We start from the raw sequence: 20,833 nt of genomic DNA, 5'->3' as shown, positions 1-20,833 counted from the left end.
TCTAAAATTATGCATTAAAAGCTGACGTTTTATAGAACACCATGTGTCACTTTTTATTTCCCCTTTTACAGAAATTCCAACAGCCAAGATTCGTTGGATTCTCTCAGCACTTATGACAGTCAAGGGAGCAGAGAGAAGCTTTACCAAAGACAAATGTGGCCAGGACATCCAAGCAATATGCAGGCCGAATTGTCTCAACTTCCAGAAGAGAAACAACGGCGGAAGACTAGCGGCGAAAGATTGAGAGATGCCACAAATGCCCAGTATCATCAACACAGGCACCATCATGGCGGCTCTAATAGAAACAGTGACGTCAGCTTAGAAACAACAGCATCCACCTCAAGATGGTGCAAACAGCATGAGAAACGCACAGGATACTGAAGTGGATCGACTAATACTAAAAATAGTTACTGTGCAATAACAAGAGGATGATGTAGGTCAGGTGACAAGGAACTATTTAAATGTTCAGATAAACTATTTATGAGTCATCTGTGATAGATTATATTGTTAAAAGATTTTATTTATGATTGGATCTGACTTATAATTGATACATGATTATGTATGAAAGTTATGAAAACTGGATGAAATATACTTATTGCCAGTGTTTGAAATAGAAATACACATATGTAGAAAAGAATAATTTGTTTACATCAGAAATTCTAAATACCAGCGTTGAATGGATATTTAATGTTAAAAAAAATAGATCAAATTGAAAAAAAATTTTCAAGCATAAAAAATTTTGACATTAATTTCTAATACTATTATATTTATTAACATGCACAAATTGTTCCAAAATTCTTAACAATTAGTTGTTATAAAAACTGAGTATATTCTATGCTTACTACTTCATTTAAAAATTATTTATTTTAATAAGAGAAATAACACAGCAAAAACTTTTGAAGAACTGTGACTTAAATAAGATAAACGTGCTTTGTTTCATAATGCATTCCATTAATAGAATTAATTAAATTTATATATTTTTTATTTTACAACAAATTATTTTTGCAGTTGTTTAGATTGCCAATTGCGCTGCAATCAAAAGTTTTTATCTTCACACTGACGGAACGTATTCTCTCAATTTATAAACTAATCCTAATTGTTATTTCCGAACTTATTTTAAGTAATAACCAAGGTTTTAAATTATTCAAAATTTTGACTAGAAGCATTTGAGAATTGAAGAAAACCTATTGATAAGAGCAAAGTTCATTACTTTCTGCAAAATCTACAGAAAGAACTGAAAAGCAAAACATAAATTATGGTTTATAAAAAAGAAAAAGTTGAAACTATGACACTTTTATACCAGTTCATTGTGAATAAATGTACATTGTGAATATATGTGACGTAAAATTCATTTATATATGTATGCATGACATATCTGTTTAGTGTTCATTAATTTGTTTTATTTAATGTAAATAAATTAATATTATTTAGTTTTTAAAATGACTTCTTATTGTTTGAAAAATAATTTCCAGCATTAGAATTTTCATAATCATTTTTTAGACAAACAGGTTATTATAACATTGCAGTAGACAAGGGCGCCTGTAGGGGGCGCACTTGCACCTCCTGGCTTTTTTTTTAAGAACAATTAAAGAGATACAGAAAAACAATTTTTTTTTTATTAAAAATATATTTTTCAAAAACAAATAATTAAGTAATCATTGATACATAGACAATTAAAGAATTGTTTAATCAAACAAGAATTATAATCGTCTTGTTTGCTGACCAAATCCGTATATAACGTTTTCAATGAATTCTGAGTCTTCTTTGATTCTTTTCTTATGCACACTGAGCATGCACAAACTGCTTAATCTCACGTGAGACATTGTTGACTGATTCCAGGGCCTGATTATAGCCTAGGCCCAATAGGCATGGGCCTAGGGCCCACAATTTCGGAGGGGCCTCAAAAATTAGTAAAAGCACTAATTAAAGGTGGGCTAGCTATGCCTTGATTTAAGTACTAAATAAAAAATAATTCAGCTAATCAGTGACTTTTAGCAAAAATTACTGATTTCAATTGTTTGTGGTCACCAAACTGTTTTTTATTCTGACATAACATTGTATTGTTGTTTTAATTTATAGATACGTAAACTTTTTCTTAGAAAAATAATCTTCAATTGTCTGCTTTTAAAATTTCTTAGAATGTTTCTCTTGAATCATGCAGTTTAATGGATTTTTCATTATTAGGACTACTCTTCAGTTATTTAATTTCAAAATATTTTGTAAGGGGCCCAGAAAATTTGGTGGGCCTTGGGCCTGAATTTGTCTTGATCGGTCCCTGACTGATTCCATGTTTTAATGCTTCGCATTGTACTAAAAGTGCGTTCAATGGTACACGTAGCAGCTGGAAGAGTTAGGCCAATTTTGATTGCCTCCGCTACAGCTGGATAAAATGGTGTGGCCTCAATAACTAAATCGATGTATTCGTAAGAATTTTCTCTATTCCTCCATATTTCGTACCACGTTGTAGCTTCAGTGATGAAATTCGATGAGAACAGATCTTTATACATAGTACATATATCTTCTAAAACTTCAAGATATGACGCTTTGTCCAGTTTGTTTATCGCATTCGGGTAAAGCTGTAAGAGTGAAAATGCTTTTCTTTGTGTAGAAGAAAAACGGTATTTCAAAGAAGATATAATGGAGTCCAAATAAGGAATAAAGATTGACCTCCTGAAAAATTCTTCTGCGTTTTCAGAGGGCACATTCGATCTATGAACTTGTCTAGATGCCACTCGAGGTCGATTCATTTGAATGCCTAATTCTTCGCAAATGTGTTCTGTTTTCGTGAAAATTGAAGTAAACTCTTCAGAAGGATTGTTTTGAAGTATTTGCTGCACATCTATCAATTTGACTACATATAATCAGTTACTTCTTTTAGATCTGTGTTTACTTTTTGAAACTGATTGCACAGAGGTTCAAGTTTGGCAGAATAAGTAGCAATAACAGAAAGTGATACAATGTATGTTGGCGTTGTAGCAGCTGATAAAAGTATATTAGCTTTCACTTTGGTGTTTTCATTTGCCGCTTTTTCTGTAAGGCCCTCAAAAGCTTTTATAATTGTAACAAGCTTTTCAGAAAATCATCTGGTATTCTTTAACTTTTCTGACCAGCGTGTTTCACAGAGTAAAGGAATGTTAGGAATTTCTTTTTGTCACAAGGTTCTTTCTCTGAAAAGCTAATTATTTCCCTCGTTGTCCCTATAGTATTCTGTACTCCCTTAACGCGGTTTAAGTCGTTGAGCACGACTTAATTGTATTGACGCCCCTATGTATTGATAACGAGATTCCATACATGATTGGCACAATGAAAAAACAAAGCTTTAGGATATTTGTCTCGAATTAATTTTTGAACGCCACCTTCTTCGCCAGCCACAAACACTTTAGTATACGAAACTACTGTTTGTAGTTATTTGTGTTTCAAAGTCACTAATGCCAGCGCCATTTTCTCGTGGCAAAATTTGCAAGTACAAGAAATTCGTACTTTTTTTTAAAAATATCTTGTTAATAATGAATCTTGAAAAAATTAACAGATGAAAGTATATGTAATAACAAAACAAAATGTAATAAGAGAATACTTTTAATCTTTTTTGGGGAGGGGGGATTAGTTTGTAAGAGGGTTGCACCCCCTTTTATATTATTTTGCCGGCACCCTTGGCAGTAGATACCCAAATATCCAAACTTATCGGGATACTGACCAAACTCGAATAATGAAAACTAAAATTAAGTTGATAAACAAAAAAAAAATTAAATAAATAAATAATAAATAAACAAGGAAGTATTGAGACCGAGATTGCCTGGTTGGCAGATCGCTGGACTAAAGTTTGTGAGAACGGGGGTTCGAATCCAGCCGGCAGAAGACTCTCCGTGTAGTAAACGGTGACTGGTGAACGTTAAATCTGTCAGATCACTAAGTCCTCCATGTCCCCATAAGAAATCATACTTCTGGGGGTACTGATCCAGGAGTTTCCTTGTCTTCCGATTGGGTTTTAAATTACAAGGCTACGGAGTTGAACTTTGATAGTCCTAAACCTAAAATTGGGTCGGCTGTTCAACGACGGTTATAAAATAAAATACCTCTGGGGGTATTTGATCAGAGATTGATCGTTCTCTGGTTCAGGTCAAAATTACGATACGTGGATGAATGGGTCCATCCTATAAATAAATGGGTGTGGCAGAAGTCGAATTCTTGGCCATAGATCGCACCTCCATTGCCATAATGGCCTACGTCAACGACGACAATTAATTTAAACTATTGAAAAGGGAGTTCAGGTAAACATAGAGTAAACCATGACGTTTAAAATGGTGAAAATTTTTTTCACCATAGCAGAATATAAACAAATTCTAGCAGAATTGTTTGGTATTAATCCCCCGGATAATTTACAGCAATAATTTGTTTGCATTTTGAATTTTTCCTCAGAATTTGAAACTGACTTGTTTATTCTAGGTTTACCTGAACTCACTTTTATCTAAACTTTGAAATAACAATTAAGATGAAAAAGAATTTGCCATGAAAATTTTTTTCTGTAGCAATGGCGTCTTTTAACAATGCAGTTAAAAAACATGCTTTTTTAAGAAGGTATTTGAAAGCTTTACGGCTGCAATGTTAAGCAACATAATTACTAAAATTTTCGAAACGGACAAAAACAGAAAAACGAATATAGTTTTGCACTTAATTCAACAATCCAGACCAGCGGTTCCCAAATGGTGTTCTGCAGAACCCCAGGGTTCTGCGGAATCGTTAAAGGGGGTTCCAAAAGTTATGACATTGGTTTTAACAAGTAACCTTTAATTATAATTTGATCGAAGCAATATTTTGAGCCGTAGTAGCTCAGAGTATAGAGCGCTCGTCTCTCAATGAGGTTCAACGTCTAATGATGGCCAAGTTCGAATCCCAGCGCTGGCTGGCTGATTCAGCAACAACCACAGTGTTGAAATAAAATATCCTCAGTTGTAGACAGATCATGGGTTAGAGTCCCCTTGCCCCCAGGCTAACGATGGGAGGTTTTTTCGGTTTCCATGTAAAGCAAATATGGGTTAGTTCAATCAAAAAATTTTCCACCAAGATAAATTTCTCCAAATACTTAATCCTGGAGTTCTCTTGTCTTCAAAATTTCACGGCTACGGAATTGCCGTTGGTGGTCGTAAACTCAAAATTGAGTCGGCTGTTCAATGACGATTATAAAATTAAAATAATTCACTATTTATTTCATATTTTAAATTTATTTAAATTAAAATTGCATTGGAAAAGAAATTGATATTTTTCTTTTTACTAAACACATCTTTTCTAACAATATATTGAATAAATTATGAAAAGATCATGCACTTAAAAAACTTTCATTATTATTTCCCATTGCTCTTTTAAAATGAAAATAAAACTAGCAAATTTATTTACAAATAAATATGTTTCCTTTCAACGTTTATGGCAATCTGTTTTAGTTTTTATTTCAAACCACATTTCTGCTCATTTCATTAATTTTTAGCTACAAGCATAAATTACACCAAAAACAAATTTACAACTAGAAAAGCTACATGAATTTAACTGTGGGACATAAAAACTAAATGAAGATAAAACGAAAAAATGTCATTCTCCTTTTTACTTTTAAAACGACGTCTTTCATTCGTAAATACGTTTGAAATCGACCTCATCTTTATAAAGTCGTGGTTCGGTCGACAGAACGTTCAATTATTTAGAGTTCCATTACCGAACAAAAAATTGGGAAACACTGATCTAGACACTTTAAACTGTAGAAAATTGGAAAGAAAAAAGACCTTCAATTCAAAATGCAATTGATACATTTATTTACAGACTGAAAATGTCAGTGTACAAGAAAACTAATGGTAGCTTTATAAAAGACATTACACAAATTGCTAGTAGAATTTACAAAGATATGAAAGGTTTTTAACAGAAAATTGTTATTTTAATGCTACATAAAAATTAATAATCTATAATAACATAAGATTTCTATCACATGTGAAAAATAGGATTAAATATATGGACATGATCTATGAGACTGTATATAAAAAAGAATAGATTGAGCATTCAGATTTCCGAGCAAGAAAGAACATGCTTTTGGAGACAGACAATAGAAACTTTTAAACATTTTTGAAAAACTTTTCAAAAGGGTATACCAAACAGTCATAACACCAATAAATTGTACTTCTTTCAAAATGAAAACAAAAAAGCAATAATAGTTGCTTGCGTGAATTTGCCAGCAAATTAAATAATTTTTAGCATCAATACATTTTTAAAAATTCAATTTCTAATCAGATGCTTATCACAATATTTCAGCATTTTTCCCCCTTCATAATTTTTCATAGTAAAATTAAATACCGCTTGAAAATGTAAAAGATTTTGAAATATAAAAATAATAAATTTAAATCAATATGAATAAACACTTATAAAAGTTTCTAAGTTAAATTAGCTCAAATTGATAAAATAAACAATCTCAGTGTAATGCTGACTTAATTATTCAGCTTTTAATATTTCCTTTAAAATATTTTTTTTTAATTAATCAAAAGAGGATGATTGAAAAAAAATTTTAAATTTCTAATGATTTAACTGGAAAGCAAATTGAATCATTAAAAATAACATAATTAAATAATCATTCAATTAATAATTAATTTATTCTTTCCATTCTTTTTCTTCCTCAATCTTTAATTTAATGCAATTAATAAGTAAATTATTATAAATTTAAAATAACCGTTAAAGGATTAAATGTAACAATTCTAGTTGATCGATGATGCTTTTAAACTTTCATTAATACAAATGACTGAATAATGAGCACAATTGTATTTTCCGCATTATTTTCTAAAGATAATGAATCAAAACATTTAGTTTACATGCAAAATAATGAATATAATAATTCATAATTCAAACCTTTGTTACTGATCTTTGAATTTTACAAAAATATGAATTATAAAAAATTTAAGGAAAATTAATAATACACATAAATGAAGTTAAATTATTTAAAGATCATAATGCGCAAATAAGATAAATAATTACATCCACCATGTTCCCTTAAAAGTAATACCAATTCCTATTAATGTATTAATTTTTATCCCAAAAAACATCTTGACGTTTAACATAGGAGTGTTTTGTTATTTATGTATTTGCATAATCATTAGCAATAATTTAAATTTAAGAATCACATTTATTTCAGACATGTTCGTAATATTAAAATTAAAATGGCACGTTAAGACACGGAAAAAAAGTAGCTTAGTATTCAATTTAGAACACTAAATGTCAAAATACTTATTTTAAAATGTAAATCATTAATTTTTATCATAAAAGTTTTACATTTAGAATTGTTTTTTTACAACACTATTGAAAACTAAAATTATGGTATGAATATAGAAGATTTTAAATAATCATTGCTCATTAATTGTTAAATGCGCATGGGTTAATATAGAATATTGAAATGTTCACTGAACTATAAATTGAATTGTCTTAACTGAAGTTTATTTTAAAAGTAAGGATAAATAGTAACTAATCTGAAAAACATGCCTTTTTATAAGGGTTTCATTTAGGGAAACATAGTAAATTTAAATGTTCATTCCTTTTTATTTATTAAAATTTTAAAGCTATGCAATTTTAAAAAAAATTTAAGCAATAAAAGTTTTTTTTGAGATTAAGTCTGAAACTTGCGATATCTTTAACCTCTGAAGCATTTACAACATTCATTGTGGATAAAATATAGTAATTAGGATTTAGCGGGATCAAGAGTTCAAAAAAAAAAAATTTTAGGGTCTCAAAATTTCACAATCATCAAAGAAACATTTATCATTTAAAATAATGTAAAAATATAAATAAACATTAAATATTAAAACAAAAATTCATATTTCTGAAGAAGAAAAAAATGAAGCTGTCGAAGAGATCAAAGTAGGGAGGGGGTGGAGGGAAGAAACAAGGTTTCCTAGCGTAAGTTTTGCAAAAAATTAAGTTCTAAAATGATTTGATTAGTGAGAGATTTGAAAAGCTGAAGTAATGCTTGAAAAAGATCAAACAATCATCATAATTGCTAAATTATTATTTTCTGAGCTGGTTTAAAAAAATAAGGTAAAAGACGAGGCAACTGTAATTCAAAACATAATTTTGTGTAGAATAAATTGTTAAATGTGTAGAATAATTTGTTAAACATCATTTCGTGTAGAATAAATAAAAAGTTTCTCACTATTTTAAACTTTGCAGCTCAAATAATAACAATAAAATATTTTCAAGTTTCAATTATAACATGTCTAAACCAATCACTTTTAGTTAAATATTACTTAAAAATAGTCATAAAAAAAGAAAAAAATTAAGATAAGCTAGATTTTTTCTGGCATTTTATAAAAAAATTATTTCAACAAACCAGTTTTTAATGCCAAAAGTAGAAAATTGATTCACTACCATTAGTTTAAAACTAAAAAATTAGAAATAATAATGAAAAAAAAAATAAGGCACTACTAAATAAGAAATTATAAAGCACAGTAATATCTTATCTAAATAAAGTTTAATTAAGTCAAGTTTAAAAGTGTTTCTATTTGTTAATATTGTAGTCAGATAGTCTGATAAGAGTTATCAAAATAACATGGCGTTACTTTTATACAAGTATGTTAAGTAGATGTTGTATAAAGCATATAAAACTGTTTTAAATATTTATAAACAAAGCTTCCCAGAATTCAGCCGTGAGCTCTCGAAAGAAAAACAAAAAATAAGAAAATGTAAAACCTTAGATTTTAATTGAACGTAGCAGTGAAATTACAAAGAAAAAAAAAGGAAATAGATTGAAAAATTGATTTTGAATACAAAATATAAACAAAATAATTGAGAAAAAAAAACTATACAAAACAAAATAAGTAAAATCATAAATGAAAGGAAAACTAAATGAAGGTATAGTACAAAAGAGCCGAAAAATATTACAAATGAAAAATAAATTATATGATTTTATCAAACATCAACAAAAATAATGATTTGAAATAAATGGTGTTAAAAAATAAATTCTATAATTACATGCAAAATTAGGTCTTGCTTTTCCCGCTGCTAACTAATTACACGTTTCATTTTTCTGTTCCTTTTTCTTAAGAAGTATCTTTTTCTTGGTAAGTGTTTGGATACTGCCTTACCTGAAAATCGCAGAATCAGTCTCATCAATAAAATACACGTAATTAGTATTTTTTTTTTAAGAAAAACTAAATTTACAACCAAAGAAATTTTATAGATAAACAAGTGAAGACTTACAATTCTGAGAGCAAAAATTTAAATTTCAAGAACACTGGTACATTTTATCAGAGCTGTAGAGTCACAGACAGAAACTATTTTGCAGGAGTGCAAACAATTTGCTTGATTAATGTTAAGAAAAAAATTCAGAAGTTTTTTTACCAATACAATTATATACCATTCAATTATATACTTTATTAATAATAAATTATTTTTTGATTCCAAAATCCAAATTTATTTAGCTAAATTTTAAAGTTAATTCAAATGATAATGCAAATGAATTGCTTATAATAGTTTGATAATTCATGAACATTCCTTAAAGCAACAGTTCCCAATTTTTTTTTCCTGCTATGAAACCCTAATCGATCAAGCTTTTCTAGACTGAACCCAGGTTATAAAGAAAAGTTCGTTAGCAGCTGCGAATACACCAACCAGAAAAGAAAAAAAAACCTACTAATTATTTCGGAACTATTTAATATTATGACTTTTTTCCTGGCGTAAGCATGTGCTGAAAATGAATAAAATAAGGCGTATTATGGTTTTTAAAAACGAACTGTTATAAACCATGAGAATAGTTATCAGAAAAATGTAACTATTATTCTTGAAATTAGCTATTTTATTTTGAATTGAAAAGCTCGATGAGAATTACTAATGAAATTTTTATATATGCATATTTTTTAATAATTTATTTAATGGATTACTCTCAGAACTTCTGTCATCCTTCCATGGAACCCTGGGGTTCCGTGGAACACTGTTGGGAATCGCTGCCTTAAAAAATCTTTTAACAGTAAAATGTTTATATATGCGTAAGATATTGAAATATATTTTATTCCTGTAATTGTTTAACCCAGTTTCAGTACTTTGAACCAATATATTAGTTAAATTTTATTTTTTAACTGTTACGTTATAATATAAAATCAGGGGTCTGTCTAGATTTTTATGAGAGGTACCTATTTCGTGAAAATTTAGACATAATTTGTGAAAATTAAAAATTATATTCAAAAATCAACACAAAAATATGCTAAAGTAAGAAGATATTTTCAAAAATTGTCACTACAATTAAAAATCATTTATGACTGGTAAATTTTTATATATTTTTCCCCATATATTCAAAAAAAATTTTGCTATTGTAAAAGTTTGGGCTTAAAATTGTATCTAAATGTAAAAATCCATAAAACTCATTGACCAGTGTTAAATTTCAACTTGAATTAAAAAAAAAAAATAAAAAAAACATGCATTTAACAGAAGTAGCATTAAAAGTTATTTTCATTATGAGGACATTTCCCACGGGGTCATAAAGAAAAAAATTTCACAGAGAAAAAAATGTTTCATAAAAAAACAAAGGTCTGTTAGATTAAATTTAGAACAATATTCAAATGTTTAGAACAGTGTTCGAATTTAAACTTCCAGTAAAGTTTACAGAGGAAAAGCCTCGTCATTTAATTAAAAAAAAAAAAAAGCTCACTATAATATGGCGTAAGCGACTGGTTAGGCTACCATACTGCACTATCTGACCAAACATGTGCTACCTATTCGTATATGCGGAAATAACCCGGGAATTATCGTTTCTTACAAGGATACCAAAACAAAATTTTAAGACGGGGGGAGGAGAATCAATCTTTTTGAAAGCATTTTATGAAACTACCATTTTTCCTTTAGTTGAATTTGTGAGGGTACGGCTAAAAGTTATATAATACTTTGATTAGTTTTTTTAGTTCTATTCACTACAAAATCTTTTCACAATAAGATGTTTGTGTATGAATGAGATATTAATATACTCTTTTTCTTGAATGCTTTTACACAATTTAAATATTTTATACCGATATATTTCTTAAAATTTAATTATTTAATTGTTATATTATAGTATATGATGTAATTATAAATAAAATAACTTTAATTCTAATAAGACTTAAAAATAATAAGAACACACAATTTCAAAATAATATTTATTTAGTAGTAAAATTAATAATTTGGACTTTGTGAAAATGATAAGATGAATTCGAGTCAGGCTCACAAAAATTTCAACTAGTCTATTGAACCTACAGTTCTGCATTTCATATAAATTCACTATGGTTTATTTTTGCACACAACCATTTTATAGCAGATTTTAGATTGTAAACTGAGTGATGTTTATAAACAATGCTTGGGTAAGTCAAGTGCCAAGATCCCCCCCCCCCTCCATGTGCCAACTTTTGAGGGTTTCGAAAGCAATTAATTCACACTGGTTTAAACAATCAAAAAACTCTAACTCAAATCAGTTCTATCTCTAAAAAGACTTAAAAATATAGTCACTTAACATGGTACCTCTCATTAAAATTCTAAGAATCATTGGAATTTAGGCTCTTGGAAGAAGAAAAAACTTACACATACTTTTAAACTTTATTGGGACTGTTTAATATGTATTTAACTCATTAATAGTTTTTTTATTATTATTATTTTGGAAGGCTATTAGCTATCCATTCAAAACTATCACAAATTTTGATAGTTTTGAATACAACTCGAACTCTAATTTTGTTTACCAATAAAACTTCTTAACTTTAAATTTTGAATTAATTTAAAGTTGTCTGCTTTTAAAATGACATATTTAATAAGTCACACATAAACCATTATAAAAGATGTGTCAAAATATTACTTTTCTATCCTATTTGTCTAATAACATGGAATTATGCATTAACACTACAATTGTTATTTTAGGTACAAGCAAGAGAAAATATTCTGAAGAAAAATATGCAATAAATATAGTTTAAAACTTGATGATTAGTATCTAAACACAAAAACAAAATTGATTATCTAAACTTACAATATTCGTTCAATTAAATAAAAGTTATGTGTATTGAAAAGTAAGCAAAGCTCAATTTAATTTTCCAATTACCTATTATTAATTTTAATTGTTTTGAGATTTACAGATGCGACAACAGAAGATCATGAAATCAACATTTGTGTAGTGTAAAGATAAATTACTTTTAAAACAATTATTTTCATCAAATCACTTCAAATTTTTAACAAAAAAAAATTTTTTTTTCACTTTGTTTTTAAATAATCTGTCTTGACATTGTCTGCTTTTTCAAGTAATTACGATTATTTCCTTGGGCAGAATTAAAGAAATTATTAAATAAAAGCAGAACCATTATTTACGATTTGTTGTTTTCTTCAAATTATTTAAAGCAAATTCTTTTAATAATTTTTTAAAAAAAATTATTTATGCATTCGTGTCTGAATTTTTATTTTACTCACTTTTCTTTTACTCTTTATGCTGTAAGCACAAAAGAATAATTAGAATAATTGAATCATTAAAAAAATATATATACCTTCAGGGCTCGAAATAAAATATTGACACATAAATGTAAGCAAAAATGCATAGTTTTATTTATTGAGCGAGACACATGGTCTCCCAAAATAGGCTTGAAATTCATAATTATGAAAACTCACATTATAATTGAATTCAAAAGGCCAAATAATAAAGCTCTTAGGGCAGAAGTTCCCAGTATGCAGCTATTTATTCGGCAAAAATATCTATTTAAAAATATTTTCTTAATTTAAGAACCTTAAACATCAACACAAAACTAGAAGATTTTAGCAAGCAGAAGATACTTTGGAATAAAAAAAATTTTTGTCCTACACAAGATGCATAAAAATAATTATATTTCATACTTACAAAAAAAAAAAAAAAAAAAAAAAAAAAAACTATATAAGAAATTATAATTTTTGATTGTTCCTGACATTAAAATGTCCTACTGAGGATTAAGAATTTGCTTATCATGATTTTTTTATACAATCAAATTGATTCAAATAAAAACAAGACACTTCAAATTTACAATTGGCATCCCCTACAAGCAAGCAAAAAATAAACTTGCAATAGATAAGTTGTACTTATACATTGGTTAACCTTTTTATTTTTATACACAAATTTTTTATTGTTTATCAGATTAAGTATCATTTACACACTGGATTTTGTCAGGAGTTTATTTTTTAACTCTAAACAGGAAAGGCAGTTAGCAACATCAATGAAATTGTATCAAATTTTGAAGTGATAGTTACGATTCTCACAGCAATTGGAGCAAGTAATATCGAGCCCTGCTTAAAAAGATTTTTTTCAGTTTTACAATTAAGCAACAATATTTAATAAGCTATTGTGTGCAAAGTATATATATCATTTCAAAAACAAAAACGGCCCCTAAGTAACATCAGTATCATTAATGAAAAAAAAAACAAAATTTAATTTTAAAACTTTGTTGATGTATAGAACTAAATGTGGCTACAAATAATTAAAATTCATCAGCATCTTTGGCATGAGGTCTAGGAGACCATAATAATTATGCATAACATTTTATCAGATATAGTTCCCACGAATTTTAACTTCCATAATTTCGTCAACTCTTATAACAATAATCAACTAATAACAGTGTTTTATACGAAGGTATTGCAAATACAATAATAAATTTCTTCGTGCATCTAATTCCATTATTTAACATACATAAAACATATATAACAGTTTTCCTCTTTTCAAAAAGGTCGTGACTGAAAATGTTGCATAGTTCTTAATAGATAACATTTTATATGACATCTATATGATTGGTTCATAAGTAATTTTATATCACACAGCACACATAATAATATTTTCTTTTTACAAAGCTGAAATCTACAATACTATGAACAGGCAATGAGATAGATACAACTGAAAACTCAAACAATCATGAGTAAAAATTATTAGAAGCAAACTTGGTTTCTTATATTTACAACAGTTGGGTCACCGTATTAGACAAGTGACGCAAAGACGAGACGGCCCGATGCAATCGTCATGGCAAAATGCTCCGCACTTAAGACACATTACCATGGCTTTGAGATTACAAGCGCAGCTATTTTCATTACCTGAAGATCCATTTCCACCACCACTGTCTCCTCCCGAACTCGTCACGGCTCCTTCGATTCCAGAAGACGCACCGTTGATAACTGGACTTGATTGTAGAAGAGATCTGGGTGGCGTGTCCCCCGCCGGCGTCCCGACGACACTCGCAAGTCCGTTTGCCGACGGATACATGACACCTCCAGATGCAATTGGAAGTTGTGTGGAGGCAGGTACGACAGACACAGCTTGACTCGGTAGGCTGCCGCCCGACCCACCCGTGCAACCTTCAGGCAAAGAAAGGTGGTTTGGACCAAATGTTTGGGGATCAGTGGTACTACTTAGTTTATTAGACTGTTGAGAAACAGTAAAATCTGACGAGGGATTAGATTGTGGACGACTCACAACAGAGGTAACAGATTGTATTGATGAAGTAGTTGATGTTGTCAAGCGACCAAAAGGAGATCCTCTGGTGGCTATTATTTCCACCATAGTTACTTGGGGCGTAAGTTTGCTACTAACACATGTCTGATCAATTGTTAAAGAGGAAGGCATGTGATTCTTAAATTCAGGGGCTTTGCTAACAGCTAAATGATCATTTCTTAGAGAAGAATTGCTACTTTCTTCAACACTTGAAGATGAGAATGGTAATAACCCATCTGAACTATGAGGTGATGGAGTGGGAATTTTATCAATTTTATCGCAGTCAGATTTAGTATCATCACTTTCAGGGGAATCAAAATACACTATGGGAGAAACTTTTGAGCTTCGGTAATAGGATTGACAACTAGCAGGCCTTTTTAAAGTGTTCACTTCAGACCCAGAGGTCTGGGTGGGGGGAAAGTGCAAGGGAACACTTAAGGGCCTAGAGGGAGTATCCAACTGAGTTGGAAATGATTTTTTAGAATCTTCTTTAACAATATCTTCTTGCAATGAAACATTCTTCAGTGGCACAACATTTGTGGGCAATTGTTCAATGACCATTTTATTTTCTACATCAGCAGATTGCTCATTGTTTGCCAATGAGGTTTCAGAATAAGGTTTCATGATCATTTCCTCGGTAGAAGACAACTTGCTTTCGGTATCCTCGACCGAAGATATTTTGCTGTCGTCGTCGTCTAGCGACGAACACTTACTCTGAGTGTCTTCGAGTGAAGAAAGCTTACTCTCACCGTCTTCGACTATCAAATGTTTGTCATCAGTTTCATCCATGGAAGAGAGCTTACTTTCACCATCCTCTACAAAAGTGCTTTTTTCTTCAGCATTAATAGTATCATCAGATGCTACTTCAAGAATTAAATAATCGTTTCTCGAAGAATTGCTTTCATTCATAGTTGAAGACGAAAATTGTAACATGCCATCTGAGCTATGAGGCGATGGCATTTTATCGTAATCAGATTTACTATCATCCCCTTCTGGGGATTCAAAATACACTATGGGGGAAACTTTAGACCTTTTATAGTAAGATTGGGAACTAGCCGGTCTTTTCTGAATGGCTACTTCAGGTATAGAAGCATGGACATTCAAGGGAGCACTTAAGGGTCTAGAAGGGGTATCCATCTGACTCGAGTCTAATTCTTTAGAAAGCAATTCTCCTTCCAAGGAATTTTCTTGTGGCACAGTATAGGGTTCACTTGAAGTTAACTGCTCAGTTATCATTTCACATTCATTGTTTTCTTGTTCAAGAGACTGGTCATTTTCTATATCAGTAGATGATGTCTGCATTTCAGAACAAGATTTTGAAACCATTTCTTCAGTAGAAGTCAGTTTGCATTCAGTATCTTCAACAAAAGATATTTTGCTATCATTGTCGTCGTCGAAGGATGAATTTTTACTCTGTGTATCGTTGTTTGAAGAAAGTTTACTTTCACCATCTTCTAACATATGTTTATCCTCAGTATCATCCATGGAAGAAAGCTTACACTCCATATCATCCATAGTGCCTTTATTATCTTCTTGCATACTCTCCTCTGCATTAATAGTATCATCAGACACAACATTTTCTTCTTCACTAGATGGCATACTCAGAATGATTGTATTGTCTTCATCGATAACTTGTGAGTCCTAATTTTAAAAAAAAAAGAAAAGGCATATTTAATAAGCAACACAGAAAATATAAAAGTAATACAAACTTAAAATAAAATTTAAAAAAAAAACAATATATTTCAGGTTTAATACAAGAAAAGCCAATAACAATGTTAGAATGTTTATGTACCCTAATGAAAATGGTACTATTTTTATGAGCAACATCGACCAATATAAAATTTTAAAGGAACAGGACAGAAAAAGCCACAAAACCACTTATTTAGTAATACTTTAATTAAAAAAAATATAGAAAATTAAAATACCCATCCTACCTTTTCTGCATATCATGTTATTTTAAGCCAAACCATGAAAATTTTATCTGATTTAAAATCAAGAACTGAAAGTTTTCCTCACTATTTGTCTATAGTACTAGATAAAAATTATATATTTTACGCCACTGTAACTACATAATATCAGGAACAGTTAATACATAAAGTCTGAGCATTTTGAAAATTTATAATTTACGAATAATTTATAGCAGACAAGATATGTTTTTTTTTTTTTTTTTTAACTTAAGAGAAAAAATCTTGAACATCAAGAACGATTAAAGATTTTATTCCAAGAGTTTAGTCGGAAAGAAGTTAAATGCAAACAAAAAATTCCACATTATTTAACATATTGCCTGGAATCAATAAAAATGTGCATTAATTAAAGGAAATAAATGTTTTAGTAATTTTTCAATAGCTTGGTGTAAAATCACTTCTTATATGATAGAATAAATGTTGCCCATAAAATAAAATTAACATTAATACGATATACTTAGGCATTAAGCCATTTAATTTTTAAACTACTTAAGTACATTTGACAGGCTATGGGCAATATAAGTTGCAATGATAAGCACATATGAAATTATTTGGTGAAAATACTATCATCTCTATGCAGGCAGTAAAAAGTTTCTATGTATTCTACTTTCATTCAGTTGAAATTTTGGATACTAGTCAAGTACCTGCACGGCAAAAAAAGATGCAAAAAATGTCTTGACCACTATAATGCAAAACCTTAAATTTTTGTAAAAAAATTTTCTTTAGAACAGTTTTCCTTCATTGAAAAATAGAAAGAAAAAAAACAGTTACCTAATGAGTTGTGCAAAAAAAGAAATCAGGTCCTAGCTATACTAAATTTAGGATCAAAAGTTTAAAAAAAGTAACCGCAATATTTAGAAACCAAACACTGCCGTGGATCTAATAATAAACTATAAAAATAGCACGGGAAAACAAAATACTTAGCCTGTTTAAATTAACTAAAAAAATTTTTATGCGAAAACTATAAGATTTAACTACTTACGAATCGGTAATAATAATTAAAAAAACATTGTCTTCTTCGTAAAAAGAATTATAATAATTAAAAATTTAATGAATCCTTGTTGCTAAAAAATAAAAATGAAGACTTACATCAAAGGGTTGTTGCAAGCTTGATGAATCAGAATCAAGACATTCAGAGGTCAAGCAGCCTATATCATTATCTAGCAAAGAGGTTGTCACAGTATTAATTTCCACAATTTCACAGTTAGAATTGTAAGATACTGAATCCTGAGAGGCAATGGGTTCAACAGAGGTAATGTAATGTTCCATGCTTTCCTCTTCGGTCGTATCAGCTTTGGTTCCAGGGGAGTCATCGACCGTGGCTATATTCGTGGATGTCGTAGACTCCTGGTCCATTGCCACGTCATCCGCCAGGGCAGACGAATGCTCCGAAAAACCTTCCATCATCCCTGATGCTACCGAAGAGGGCGAGGCATCGATGGTCAAATCGCCGGCAGGAGATTCGGGAAACTCGTAGGGCTCCTCGATGCTGGTGGAATCTGCTGCCATGCAAACCGGAGCATTAGGATCGATGCAGCAAGATTCTGAAGTATCGACGGCAGCACACTCGGCTGCCTCTCCGTTGGATTCAGAATCGAGGGAAGATACGTCGGCATTAGTGCATGTGTTAGAGGTATCAAGCGGGTTAATGGTGGAAGAAACAGAATTAATTGCAAAGGTAGGAACGGTAGAAGGTGTGCATGTCTTTAACAAATAATTAGAGGTCACCTGAGTTTCTGGTATATATACATTGGATTCAGTCATCTGACTGTCTATTTCACCGCTTTGAGTTTCCAGAGAGCTTTCGTCGATTGCCTTGTCAGGCGTATCGGAGGTGGTGACGGATGAAGTGACTGCCTCTGAGGATTGTGGAGGTGCAGAACTTGATGATGAAGGTTCTTTTTTGTTATGAAACTCTAATGCTGCCTTACATATTTGATAAGAACGTTCAAGGTTTGCCCCTCCATCACTGCGACCAGAACTTTTCTTGCTTCCTCCAGGTCGCAGTACTGGAATTGAGCGGATTGTTATGGGTGGAACTAAGCTTTGACTGGGAGCCTAAAAAAATTAATAAAATTTTAGAAATTTAAAAACTATAACTATAAAAGCTAGTGAAAAAATAAGAAAATTTGTAGTAATTGGCACAAATGTATCACATTGCAAAGCAATAAAATTTTTATATTATAATACAGAAATAGATTCTCAAATAAAACAGAAAAGAAATTTGAAGTTACTAATTTTTTTTTCCAAATAAAAATATGGTTGGGGCAACTATAGTAAACTTCCTGCAAACCAAGCAACATGTCCACAATAAACAATGGTTCACTATATCCAAAGTCATTGATTTTTTATTATTATGATTGTTTTTTTTTACATTCATCAATAAAATTTGGAAATAGTGATTGAAATAGTACATAATTTGCATCATGAATTTTTGACTAAAAATACATATAAAAGCTCTTCCCAACAGATACCATAGAGCGAATATTTTGCCATAGGGTAATTTTTAATCAGAACATTAAAGAACATTCAAAATATTCTCCATATATGATTATCTTCCTATAATGAATTTTTTTAGACATTAAACTTTTTAATTTCCCACATTTTGCAGATTTTTAGCTTTCGTACACCCATCACTTTAAAAGAAAGTTGCAATTTCTGTGCTACTGACTTGTTCTCCCACTCACATGTTTTTGGAACCACTTACATTTTACATTTCAGTGAAATATCTCCTAAAAACACTCCTTATAAAATGCATTACTTCACTTTTGATTAAAAGTCATATTTATATATTTTGAACTTATCCTATAGACTAAAGATTTCGTAACATTTATTCAAATACAAACATTTGAGTTTCCCATAAACAAACTATCAATTTCTTAACTGTTCGCAATAAGCGCATGAAATAACATAAGGTAAATAACAGTTTAGACAAGATCAAAGATGCAAGAAAAGAAAATATAACTACAAAAGCTACATTTTTAATAAAATGAAATAGATAAACATACAGTATCCTCTCATTAATTAATGAATTTTGTAACTAATCAAACCAATCAAAAGGAAGGATACTCACAGTTGTTTGAACCACAGTCACAGACAAGGAAATAGGAATGATCGATGAAGTTGATTTATTTATCTGAAAAGACAATTAAATCTTCCATTAAAAAGGACACTAACTTTCACATTAAATTCAATGTTGTGATTCAAGTAGTCAAAAATGCAAAGTTGCTAACAAAAATGCTAACATTCAACTACCTTCATAATTTTATAAATATAAAAATTTCAAAAGACTGCCAAAAATAATTCATCCATACCATTTTCCAACTGATAACAGATATAAAAAGGTTTAAATTACATAGAAATACGTAATTAATTTAAGCATTTAGAGACTAGATTCACATTTGGATATAGTTATTATTTAGGCAATAATAAATTATTGAAAATTTATGTATGAAACAATGAAAATGGAGCTATTTGTCAGTCTTGGTAACATGTATGGCTAATTCAAAGGTTTAATGATGGCCCATCAAGAAATAATGAGTTGCTTTAAATACCTACAAGACTCAATTCAGTAAAACAGTTGGTAAACAAGTGTATGACCCTTCAGTTTCAAAATATTGGCTGATGTCTAGTCAACTGTTTCTTTGATTAACTTGTTTCGGAGTAAGGAAAATATAAATTTCAGAAATTCACTAGTGGGTAAGTAGGAGAACCAAGTTTAAAATAAAGTTATGGTCGTTAATTTATATAGGCCCAATGGATAAAAACTTAAATTCCTTACATCTTTGTTAATGTCCCCATCTTCAACAGAATGGCATGGTGAGGTAGTGGATGTCACTGAGGATGGACATGGAGATGGACAAGGTGAAGTCTCTTGCATCACTGCGTGTATAGACTCTTCAGACGATTCTGAAAAGGAACACAAAAAATTATTCCATTTAACAGTATATATATATTTAAATTCGTAGATATTTAAAAAAAAACAGCTATAATATATAAAGAAAGATCTCCAAAAAATAACAAAGTTGCCACCTATTAAGTTTCTTTTAATTCTGATAACATTTGGTTTAAATAAAAACAGCTGATTATAAAATAAAAATATAACTAAGTTATATTTTCCCAATCGGAAATGGAATCTTGCAACAGCCCAACGCCTGAACTCGTGAGGCTCGAATTGTGGTGTGGTTAACGGATATAAGAGTATATTCATGAATTCCAATGAATGTCCTGGCCATTTAACTCACCAAATCTTAATTGGGTAGAGCACATTTGCGATGTCATGTGAAGACAGCTCAGAGACCCTGAAGAAATATCTCAACTATGAGTGAGCGTTGCTTAGACATTTGGTACTTATCTCCACTATCTACCAAGAACTTATAGCATCCATGACAGGACGTGTTGAAGCTGT

General features: G+C 30.2%; 2 protein-coding genes across 6 annotated transcripts in view; one reads left to right on the top strand and one right to left on the bottom strand.

The window, feature by feature from the left end:
* LOC107441206 (CUB and sushi domain-containing protein 2) overlaps window positions 1-1,440 on the top strand; it is a 115,534-nt gene extending 114,094 nt beyond the window's left edge. For both annotated transcript variants that reach the window (XM_087158584.1, XM_043043303.3), the window contains exon 13: window positions 72-1,440. In XM_087158584.1, coding sequence (XP_087014710.1) covers window positions 72-381 — 310 coding nt within the window. In that variant the 3' untranslated portion in view covers window positions 382-1,440. The remainder of the gene's footprint in view (window positions 1-71) is intronic.
* Window positions 1,441-5,774: 4,334 nt separating this feature from the next.
* Window positions 5,775-20,833, bottom strand: part of Asx (transcriptional regulator additional sex combs) — a 42,900-nt gene continuing 27,841 nt past the window's right edge. For 2 of the 4 annotated variants that reach the window (XM_087158463.1, XM_087158472.1), the window contains exons 14-17: window positions 20,207-20,334; window positions 19,499-19,561; window positions 17,515-18,483; window positions 12,540-16,102 (exon numbers count right to left, since the gene is read on the bottom strand). In XM_087158463.1, coding sequence (XP_087014589.1) covers window positions 13,943-16,102; window positions 17,515-18,483; window positions 19,499-19,561; window positions 20,207-20,334 — 3,320 coding nt within the window. In that variant the 3' untranslated portion in view covers window positions 12,540-13,942. Of the gene's footprint in view, window positions 9,102-12,539; window positions 16,103-17,514; window positions 18,484-19,498; window positions 19,562-20,206; window positions 20,335-20,833 lie in introns of those variants that run through there. The other 2 variants (XM_087158467.1, XM_087158476.1) reach the window with 2 other exon arrangements.

Source organism: Parasteatoda tepidariorum, chromosome 1, assembly GCF_982258835.1.
Source record: "Parasteatoda tepidariorum strain Cologne lab strain chromosome 1, Ptep-v5.0, whole genome shotgun sequence".
NCBI lineage: Eukaryota > Metazoa > Arthropoda > Arachnida > Araneae > Theridiidae > Parasteatoda > Parasteatoda tepidariorum.
The sequence above is the reverse complement of the archived record's forward strand: the minus strand, read 5'-3'. Positions and strand labels throughout refer to the sequence as shown.